The 11,429-nt window shown below is 35.7% G+C and overlaps 1 protein-coding gene across 1 annotated transcript in view; it reads left to right on the top strand.

Moving 5' to 3' along the window:
• Nucleotides 1-4,537: 4,537 nt before the first annotated feature.
• LOC145288252 (selenoprotein K-like) overlaps nucleotides 4,538-11,429 on the top strand; it is a 33,522-nt gene continuing 26,630 nt past the window's right edge. The window contains exon 1 of the mRNA XM_080136293.1: nucleotides 4,538-4,696. Coding sequence (XP_079992419.1) covers nucleotides 4,678-4,696 — 19 coding nt within the window. The 5' untranslated portion in view covers nucleotides 4,538-4,677. The remainder of the gene's footprint in view (nucleotides 4,697-11,429) is intronic.

Here is an 11,429-nt window from a genome sequence, read left to right as displayed (position 1 = left end):
ACACACACACACACATGTTCACATTTATAGATATATAGATAGATAGACTAGCATTTCAGTCCGGCGTTGCATGAGTTTTCGGAGGTGTGTATGTTAAGCAAAAAAAAAACAAAAAGAAAAAAATAGTCAATTTTTTTAACTTTGACCCCTATTATGACCCCTTAACATTTATTGTTATGGGCTCAAATCAAGTTATTAAGTTAGATTAATGTCCAAGGAACCTATATCTAAAATTTCAAGTGTTTAGACCTAAAATTGGCGGAGGAGTTTGGTAGAGTTCTCAAAGGTCAAATTGTTAAACGTTGACCCCTTAACAGCCAAATTTCTGGTCAAAAAACCGATCACATCGATTTTCCCAAATCTCAGTACCCTGTATATCAAATTTCGAGTCTGTAGACTAAAAATTAACAGAGTTATTGCATAGGGAAATGTATACACACACACACACACACACACACACACACACTTTTATAGATATACTAGCATTTCAGCCTGGCGTTGCCCGGGTATTTGGAGGTGTATGTTGAGCAAAAAAAAAAGGGGTCAATTTTTTAACTTTGACCCCTGGCATCAATTGAAATGGATGGCTCTCGTCTAGGAGAAGCCCCGTGTTTTGACAAGCTTCTGGGTTTGTCCTTTACTCCTGATCTGAAATGGAACACATACATCAAGTCTGTTGCCAAGGTCGCTGGAAAGATGGTGGGATCCTTCTACCACTCCAGAAGATATCTCACTACTGATGCAATTCTCTATCTATATAAAAGCCAAGTACGTCCAAGGATGGAATACTGCTGCCATATCTGGGCAGGAGCTGCTAAAAACAGCCTATCCTGCCTTGACAGAGTACAAAATAGACTTCGTGGCTTAGTGGGGGATGCCCTTTTCTCTACCCTGCAACCTCTCTCCCACAGAAGAGACGTTGCGAGCCTATCCTTGTTTCATCGTTATTTCCATGGCAGGTGCTCGTCTGAACTCCAATCTCTGGTCCCCCCTCGCCAATCTTTCACGAAAAACACTCGTCTAGCTGAATCCACTGTGAAAAATTTCCCCCACTCTATATCTGTACCTAAATCAAAACGTGGATTCGATGAACAAAGCTTCTTTCTTAGAACTGCACGCCTGTGGAACTCTGTTCCGTCTGCCTGCTTCCCACCTGACTACAACTTGGATGTCTTCAAGTCCAATGTTAACAAATTCCTAATGAACCACACTCTTAAGTAAACACTTCATCAAATCTCCACACTAATGCAATGTACTTGCAATAACCCTTATCCCTGAGTGGCTTCCGGGCCTTGATAAGTGGTGACCACCTTGTAAAAAAAAAAAAATAAAGAGATGAAGAAGAAAAAGAAATAAGGCACCAGTGAATTGAAGCCGACTACGCTCTCATGTTATGGGCCAAACGCCTTCAATTCTAAACAAGGCCTAATTCACACAAACCAGAAGGGAGGAGGAGAAAGAAGATGAAGACGCTGGGCTGCTAGCGCTGATGAAAGAAGAGACTCGCTTTCCAGTTACAAGCCAGGACACGCATCACCGATAGCAGGATGACCGGCCTACCCTAACCCTCTCCATCGTCCAAAAGATAAGTTACATTTTACGAACATTCATTCCTTGTCAATTCATACATACCTACAAACATTTTACGAACATTCATTCTTTGTCAATTCATACATACCTACAAACATTTTACGAACATTCATTCCTTGTCAATTCATACATACCTACAAACATTTTACGAACATTCATTCCTTGTCAATTCATACATACCTAAAACATTTTACGAACATTCATCTCCTTTGTTAAATCCCTTTGTTCATAAAAACTGGAGGCCCATAAATGGTGACACCTGAACACGAGAGGAACACGTATTTCCTTCTATACCCTAGACCGCCAATAAATGGTGAACCCGCCGACCACGATGAAATCGCACATTCCAAAAATAAACAAATAATAATAATAAAAGGACAGACGTATTATTGCTGAAGTTAAGAGAACCCATTTTTTTTTTTTTTTTTGCTCAAATAATTTATGTGACTAAAATAAGAATTGGCGAACAATTATACAAACACCAACCTTCAAAAAAAAAAAAAAAAAAAAAAAAAAAAAGACGTTTAATTACATTAACAGGACGAACGGCAATCTGCTAAGATATTAAACATTTTTGTCAACCACTGAATGCGTAACCCACAAATTTCGCAATGGAGGATACTGTGTCAGCGGTCTCTGTAAAGATACCGGGATTTATACATGCTGCTGCGGACGGATGTCTCGCCATATGCAAGGCTCAATTCTAACTGAGGAACATATCCAACAAGACCACAAGATTCTATCATGTCCTCTCAAATCTTCCCCCTGACTTGATTTCAAACCCCATCCACCAAAATCCTCACGGACACTCTCGGAATAGCTCCGCTATTTCGGGTGGCGATGTGTGTGGGAACATGATGAGAATTAGCAGCGAACCGGATGTTAACGTATCCACCATGAGAGACAAAATGAAAAATCGTCTTTTGCACATGGCTCCACGCATCGTTTCCGCTTTGGAAGAAAAAAATAAGATAACTACAAAATAATTATTGACCAATGGCAGAGCTCCGCATCTAAAATTAACACCTCAAATATCACAGTCACTGGAAGCCAGTTTGCCACTATAAAAACGAGGGATTTGAGGGAACCAGAGGAGAAGAGAGATTCGCCCTGTTGCGTCAGTGAATGCAAGGACGGATTCTCCCACCCGACCTAAAGAGATGAAGAAGAAAAAGAAATAAGGCACCATTGAACTGAAGCCGACTACGCTCTCATGTTATGGGCCAAACGCCTTCAATTCTAAACAATGCCTAATTCACACAAACCAGAAGGGAGGAGGAGAAAGAAGACAAAGACTCCGGGCTGCTAGCGCTGATGAAAGAAGAGACTCGCTTTCCAGTTACAAGCCAGGACACGCATCACTGACAGCAGGATGATCGGCCTACCCTAACTCTCTCCATCGTCCAAAAGATAAGTTACATTTTACGAACATTCATCCCTTGTCAATTCATACATACCTACAAACAGTTTATGAACATTCATTCCTTGTCAATTCACACATACCTACAAACAGTTTACGAACATTCATTCCTTGTCAATTCATACATACCTACAAACAGTTTATGAACATTCATTCCTTGTCAATTCACACATACCTACAAACAGTTTACGAACATTCATTCCTTGTCAATTCATACATACCTACAAATAGTTTATGAACATTCATTCCTTGTCAATTCACACATACCTACAAACAGTTTACGAACATTCATTCCTTGTCAATTCATACATACCTACAAACAGTTTACGAACATTCATTCCTTGTCAATTCATACATACCTACAAACAGTTTACGAACATTCATTCCTTGTCAATTCATACATACCTTCAAACATTTTACGAACATTCATTCCTTGTCAATTCATACATACCTTCAAACATTTTACGAACATTCATTCCTTGTCAATTCATACATACCTTCAAACATTTTACGAACATTCATTCCTTGTCAATTCATACATACCTTCAAACATTTTACGAACATTCATTCCTTGTCAATTCATACATACCTTCAAACATTTTACGAACATTCATTCCTTGTCAATTCATACATACCTTCAAACATTTTACGAACATTCATTCCTTGTCAGTTCATACATACCTTCAAACATTTTACGAACATTCATTCCTTGTCAATTCATACATACCTTCAAACATTTTACGAACATTCATTCCTTGTCAATTCATACATACCTACAAACATTTTACGAACATTCATTCCTTGTCAATTCATACATACCTACAAACATTTTACGAACATTCATTCCTTGTCAATTCATACATACCTACAAACATTTTACGAACATTCATCTCCTTTGTTAAATCACATTCCATCCTACGAACACTTTGCCTCTCCTAATACAAATTGTTAGTAGTAAATAAAGTCGGTTCTCAACCTTCAATATTCGTCTGTCTTTAATTATATGGAGTCAGAATCTACACAATTCCAACGTTATTCATTTCATGTATTCTTTGTTGTGACCTCTATGGCATCCTTTTCCATCCCTAATCCCGTTATAAAAACCTTGAGGCCATAACCTCCAAACACCCGGGCAACGCCGGGCAACCATGCTAGTAATGGATAGATAGGTAATAGATATAGATTATTATTATTATTATTATTATTATTATTATTATTATTATTTAGTTAGTTAGTTAGTTAGTAATTTTATATTTTTATTTTTATTTTACTGACCTAATATATTTAGGTCTAAATTGCGCAAACATGAGTTTACTTTAAATTATAAATTGATTATTATAAAAAAAAAAATAATAACAATAGAAATCATAATATGGGGTTCAGAGCTGGAACTAAGGAGTAAACAGGGGCCTTATTCATAACAGAGACGGACTGACTTCCCAGCCATATGTTACAATTTATTTTTACCAAAAATGCTGACGTAATAGTTCGTTAGAGTTATCTCCCTTGAAGGAAGAGTTCTTTACGAGTAAAAAACCAAAAAATCAATTCCGAATCATCAATTGCACATTAATGACGACGTAGTCGTCTTAGATTTTATCCTTTTGATACGTAAATATTAAAAAGTAGATTTGACGAGATCTATACTTATATGTCCCACACCAGTCATGGTGTATGTATCACAAGGTAAGCGAGATTATTCTCTAGTCGTTTAAAAATGTTACATTGTGTATTAAAAAAAGTGTGATGTCATCCGATTTTTTTGCTGCGTGTTCATGTTTGTTGTCACCAAAAAGTTGAAGAAAAAATCCTGTTGCATTTTTTTATATCATATTTTTTTTTTAAACACAACAACATTTATATATATATTATCAAGCAATGGCATCCTTCTGCTTTTATACATATATCTTCTTACCTATATAGTATACACACACATATATTTTTTTAATTCTTCGTACTTGGGCAATAATGATGAAATCGTAACATTATTTAGAAGGCCATTCTTAACATGGAAAGGGCTTCTGTACTTTCACCTAAAAATTAATTTTTTAAAAATCGCGTAAAAATTGAATTAAACTGTAAAATCCTATTTAAAAAAAAAAAAAGTTTTTTTGACAACGTTTTCGAACTGTATACTAATACAAACCCAAAAAGTACGAACCGTAAACTGCACAAGCAAAGCACCATTATTTTCGGTTTTAAGGGGATTCATATCGGCCCGAATCATTCTGAGAGTGATTGACGGAACATTGGGGTGCTTATGCACTTATTGTACCGCGCTATTTTTAAATAGTATTTTCAAGTTTTACAATATCTTTTTTTTTTTTTTTTTTAATTGCTAGGTGAAAATATAGAACAGTTAAAAAAAATTTTTTTTTTTTTAAAAACCCTCACCCTCCCCATGTTAAGAGTGGCCTTCTAAATAATGTTATTTAAGCACGGTACAATGAGTGCATAAGTACCCAAACTGGAAATGTCCGAAGCAGTTTACGATTTCAAAGCCGAGAAAATAGGTAAGTTTTTACGACGTGCCCCAGCGTATTATAAACACCTCAACCTCCCCATGTTAAGAATGGCTTTCGGAATAAACACCTTCAACGTCCCCGTTTTAATAACGGCTTTCGAGGTTGGGGGTGTTTATTCCGAAAGCCGTTCTTAACATGGGGAGGTTGGGTGTATATAATACGGTGGGGGTGGGGCGCGTCGTAAAAAGACATTAAAGATACAAATTCCAAAAGGTTCGAGTTAAACAAATTTTGCTCTTCCCGGCCCTCCACAACCCGGGCAAATGAGGAGTTCGAAGGTGTAAAAAGTTTCTTCAAAATTTCGAATCAAGTTAGGGTGCTTATACAAAGAAAGGTGACATGTTGATTTTCAAAAATGTCCTTTTAAGCAAAAAGCAATATTACTTAATTAATATGTCGAAAATAGTAATGTTTCCAAAAATTACGAAAATTCATCGAGTAAAGCAACTAGTGTGTTTAGTAAAAAGAAAAATCAGTCGATATCGGCTACACTTGTTGGATACCATTATGGTGTAATAAAAAATATGCTTTCTGAATTATGTCCCCTGTTTTTTGCAATCTTCACGGTCTACTCTGAAACATCTACAGAAAATTTTCGTAGAAATTACTTTTAAGTATCTTTCAAATCGGTGATTTTCGTAATTTTTTTTTTTGTGCTTAAAAGGACATATTTTGTGAGAATTTTGAATTGGTTGACTTGCCGAGGGTAGGTCGGTGGGGAAGAAAGGAGTGCTGGTAGCTGTGACCAACACGGCCGGTGGTCCGTTAATCAAAGAACCTGAGTGCCTATTCCTTACAAGTTAAATAGACATTTCAGTCACGCGTGAATCTCTTGTAGAGTTTGGAGAGAACTGGAGCTACTTCGGCTGAGCACTTTTTTAATAGCACAGCTGGGATGAGATTGGGTCCACATGCTTTTGAAGTGTCAAGGTTTTTTATAATAGCATGCACCTGAGCAGGGGTGATTTTCAGATCGTCTAGCGTGGCATCTGTCCGCATAGGAAATTCAGGTAGGGGGTTGTTGGAAGGGTCCAGTGTGGAGTTGGAGGCAAACCGACTGGCAAGCATGTTAGCCTTTTCAGTTGCTGAGCAAACAACCTTGTGATTGTTGGTTAGTGGGGGAATTGTTGATTGCCCATTATTTACTACACTGTTGTAGATTTTCCAGAAGTCACGAGTTCCTAGTTTTTGTGCTTCGATGCGTTTTTTGAGTTTGAATTTAAAAAAACAACTTCAAATTGAGAAGGTAAAAAGAAAGGCTGCACATATAACTCTTCATATTGGTCAAAAGTGCTTTTTAGCGACGAAAGCAAGTTCAATAGGCTAGGCAGTATGTCTGTTGGAGGAAAGACAAAGAATTTAAACTAGGCACCGCCAAAAATGGCCGCAAAATCAAGTTGTTGTTGTTTTTTAAAACTAAATTACATTTATTAAAATCCATTATTTCTGAGTAACTTTTTTTTTCCAGAAAGATAAAACCCTGAATTTTATCATATAGAAAACAGAATAATGTAAAACTTTTTCTACTATTTTTAATTCAATTTTAAATGTTAAATTTTCCCAAAAAGTTAACAATTGACATTTTTTGTCTTGCACAAAAAACGTACTTAAATATTTAAAAAAAAGGGTTTTTGAAATAATTAATTTATTTATTTATTGTCTAACTAAGATTTAGGATGATTTTCTAAGAGAATATGCAAAAATATTATAATATAAGTACCTGAATTTCAAATAATTCCACTTATTCATATAGGTAACCAAATATTTCGCGTCGACGTAGAGTTCAGATCGACTCTGTTTACGTTTTCTTTTGATGATAAGAAAACTATGGAAGACCAAACAGGCCAAAAAAACTTATTTTTCAGTGACGAAAATTTCAATGTATTATTAAGCTGAGGCTGGCCAGTACCAGATGGGTGACCATTTGTATGAGTTTGGTTTTTAATGTGTATGTGTGTGGGGGCCAGGCTCCCCAAAATGGGGGGGGGCAATTTAAAGCAGAATAAAAAAAAATTATTTCAGCGCGTTTGGTCCACCGTAGTCGAAAGGCGGCAAACGTTTTCAAACGAGATCGAAAAAAATGATGCTATTTTTAACACAAAGGGCACAATATTTATCGAATTTTTTTTTTTTGTATCGATTATTCAAAGCATGCCCTGTTTAATAATGGTCATGCATTATTCGGCTCGCTAAAAAAAAATTGTTAATTTATTTATCAAAAATTTTAAAATGGCTTTTTTCGTATAAATATTAAAAAAAATTTTTTTTTGTTTTGCTTAACTTAAATTAATTATTTTACTTAACATATTCACCGAATTTCACACTTCAAAACTCAAAAGCGGGATAATTAAACACAATCGAAGTTCTGATATTCAGACGTCAAAATAAGGTATGCAAACAATTCTTTTTTTTTTTTTTTTTTGAATCTATAATTCTGTCCCTTACAACAACACAATGTGTTTTGTTCAGTTTCAGATGATTATTTTAAGCATATTTGTTCCCACTTCAAAACAAGGGGGGTTTTGTAAGCAAAAAAATATATATATATAAATATTGTTTATGAAAAATAAGTACACTGTTATAAAGTTCATTCTTCTCCTAATAATCGCTGAAAATTTCGTATTGATCGGATAATTACCTGATTTTTGGTAGATTTTTAAAAAGACGGTCCGTCAAAAAGTACTGACCTGCCCCTCCAGTTTTGGCGGTGCCTAATTTAAACCTAGGTGCTCAGTTTCAACCCTGCAATATGATGGAGGTTCAGTTTTGGTGTGGGGCATTATTAGTACATATCCAGGGCCTATAGTTTGCTTGCAAGGTTGAATTCGTTCAACCAAGTACATTAATATGTTGACCGAGCATTTTCTACCCTACTTTGGTCGGAATTTGGATGATAATCCCATCTTCATGCAGGATAATGCTCCCATTCACACAGCTGCCAATGTCAAGAGGTTCCTGTGAGAGCATGATATTTTGTTTGGATTGGCCTGCGCAATCTCCAGACCTCAATCCTATCGAAATCTTTCATTGGATTTTTGCGATTATTGATATTTATTAAAGACATTCCAATACAAAACCTATTTAAGAACACTGCCAAGTACATAAAGTACCTTCATGTGAAATTTCATAAAAATCGACGCTGCCATTTTTGACTCCATAGGGAACTAACTCACAAACACAAAGTTCCTTCAGTATGATAGTAGTTCTATATGAAAGGCACCATGTTTGTCTGTCTCCGTATTTTCAAATCTTTCAAACTAAATCTCAGAGCGGCACTAGAGGCCTCAAATGATAGGATATTTTATGGTCCATTCTTTTATGAGTCTTTAGTCGGTTAAAATAATTTTTAAGGGGTCAAAAAAGAGTACAAATTGAAAAAATTGTTATACATTTTGTGCATTCACCTTAATTTTTAATCAGTTCATATGCGTGTTACGTTGGTACAGTGTTAACGTCACCAGCTTTGAATGCTATAGTTTTGCTTTCGGTTTTGATTCTAAGTAATGGCACCCAAATATTTTTTTTTTTTACTTTTGAAATCACGACTCCGTAATAATATATACGAAATTTAGACCAATTAAAATATCATATTTAAGCGTATTTTATGACCCCTCCCCCCGCACTAGTCAACTTATAATGCACAAGCATCAAATAGATTTTAACTTAAATTAATGATTCCTCGTTTAATGACATGAAAACATGAAAACGTTTTTGCCGTTTATAAACAATTTTTGTATCTCCTTTATGTCTATGCCTTCAAACTCAATAATGCCTAATAAACTTGATAAAAACCTTCTGGTCAACCAGAATATTAACTGACCCAAAATGGGAAGTCTTATGAAGATAGGTGGTGATCGCTGAAAAATAGTCACCCATGTATTTTATGTAAAGGAATCACAAATTAAAGAACATCTGGAAAAATTTTGTACTAATTTTTAAATTAATTTAAAAAAAAATGAGGAAAATTGTTTTTGTGGCGAGACTGTCTGACATAAATAATTTTCTAGCATGCTAAAGGGAGCCCACCTTTTCAGCAGCTTTGAAATGTTTTTTATTTTTCTTATATTTTTACCCCAAACAAGGCATAGTGCCACTTTGATGTAGGGGGCTACTATGTAGGGAGTTGAGCAGCAAGATGCCTGTTTACAGTTACACTTGAACTTCTGCATGTCAGTACAGTTGAGGAAGCAGGAACCCGGAAGGGAATTCCAAACTCTAGCAGTTCTGGGGAAGAAATTAAGTAGAAAGCTTTCTTACATCTAGGGGTCTCTACTGTGTAGGGGTGGGACTTTGTTGCTTGTTGGGTTTATTTACTTTGAGGGGGACAAGGGTTTGTAGTTCGTCAGAGCATCCACCATTAAAATACTTGTAAAACAAGCAGAGGGATGCAATGGGACAGAGGTTGAAGCTTAGCTAACAGGTCAGGACCTATCAGGTTGGCAACTCTTTTTTTGAATCCTGTCCAGGAGTAAGACTAGTAGCAGATGCACCAGCCACAATTGTTACAGCAATACTCCATACACGGGCGAATGATGGCCTTGTAGTGGTATAGGATACTTTCAGGCATAAGTAACTTTCTAGCACAGTAGAGAGACACCACCTTCCTCACAGCAACCTTGGCAATGCCTTTAATATATCTGTTCCCGGTGAACGTTTAGCCAAAGAGTTTGAACAAAGTACTTTTTGGTAATATATCATTAGCCATAGCTATCAGTGGTTGAAAAGGTTTCTTGTAATTATTAAGGAAAACGAGCTTTGTCTTGGCAGCATTGAATATTACCATCCATTTTTGTCCTCATTCCTTTTCCATGTATTTGTTCCAATTCATGTTGCTTGTGAATGTTAAGCCAAGGAGTTTAAACAAAAAACTCTTGGGTAACATATTAGTCATGGCAATCAATGGATGAGAAGGTTTTTTTTTTTTTTTTGTAATTGTTAAAGGAAAGAAGCTTAGTCTTAGCAGCATTGAAGGTGCTTTTATTTTATTTATTTATTTTTTTGTACTTCTGCAGTTTATGTACAATTGGTTTCTGTTTTGATAATTATTTCGTATATGATTCATTTTAAATTCATTTCTGGCAGAAGGATAGGTTCGAGTTGTATTTATCTCCTTTCTGATACTTCTCGGGCACTGGTTTCAGATTTGAAACTTAGAAGAGCAATTTAACTGAAAAAAAATACTGTGGCTGCTTTATCAGCATTCTCTGATTGGGGCACCTCACCTGATGAGTTATAAACCAACCCTTTAAAGGGGCAAGAAGGCAAAGCTTAGGAAGGTGGACTTCCTAGAATTGTAAAGGACTGTAGCTCAGATCGACAGCTGACAAGCCATCCTCCAAAAAAAGGGGGGGGCAGAGACTGCGAATCTTATTGTGGTATGACTTCTAATCATTTTTGATTCATTATTTACCTATCACCATTTGAAAGCGGCATTAAAGAGGAAAACTTTATTTGGTGACAGCTTCTGGTTTTGAAATTAAAAATTGACAAGTGGTGTGTTTATCTAAAAAAAAAACTGTTCCTCATAATTTTCTACTGTTTACATTTTGACAGAATTTAATTGAGTTTATTAAATTGTAAACGTTTTGTTAAGAGTTATCCAAATTTCTTTTATCACTAACCCTAAATCAGAGTGGCAAGGTCATAATAGCCTAATAAATTTTAGAATGCTTCCCTATCCCCAAAGTTTGATTTAATTATTTGTAACAAGTAAAAAATTATTCCAATTATAAATAAAGATGATTGTGCAGTACAGTTAACAAGCAACAAAGGGGGGGGGGGGTTCATAACTTTTACCAAATGCAAGAAAATTTAATTTTTCAAGTTGCGTAGTTTTTATTGCGGAACGATTTTGATGCTTGTTATTAACCACCATTGTTACTTTCTCTCCCTTC

The sequence above is a fragment of the Euprymna scolopes genome, chromosome 2 (assembly GCF_053919585.1).
Source record: "Euprymna scolopes isolate OS-2025 chromosome 2, ASM5391958v1, whole genome shotgun sequence".
Lineage (NCBI taxonomy): Eukaryota > Metazoa > Mollusca > Cephalopoda > Sepiida > Sepiolidae > Euprymna > Euprymna scolopes.
The sequence above is the reverse complement of the archived record's forward strand: the minus strand, read 5'-3'. Positions and strand labels throughout refer to the sequence as shown.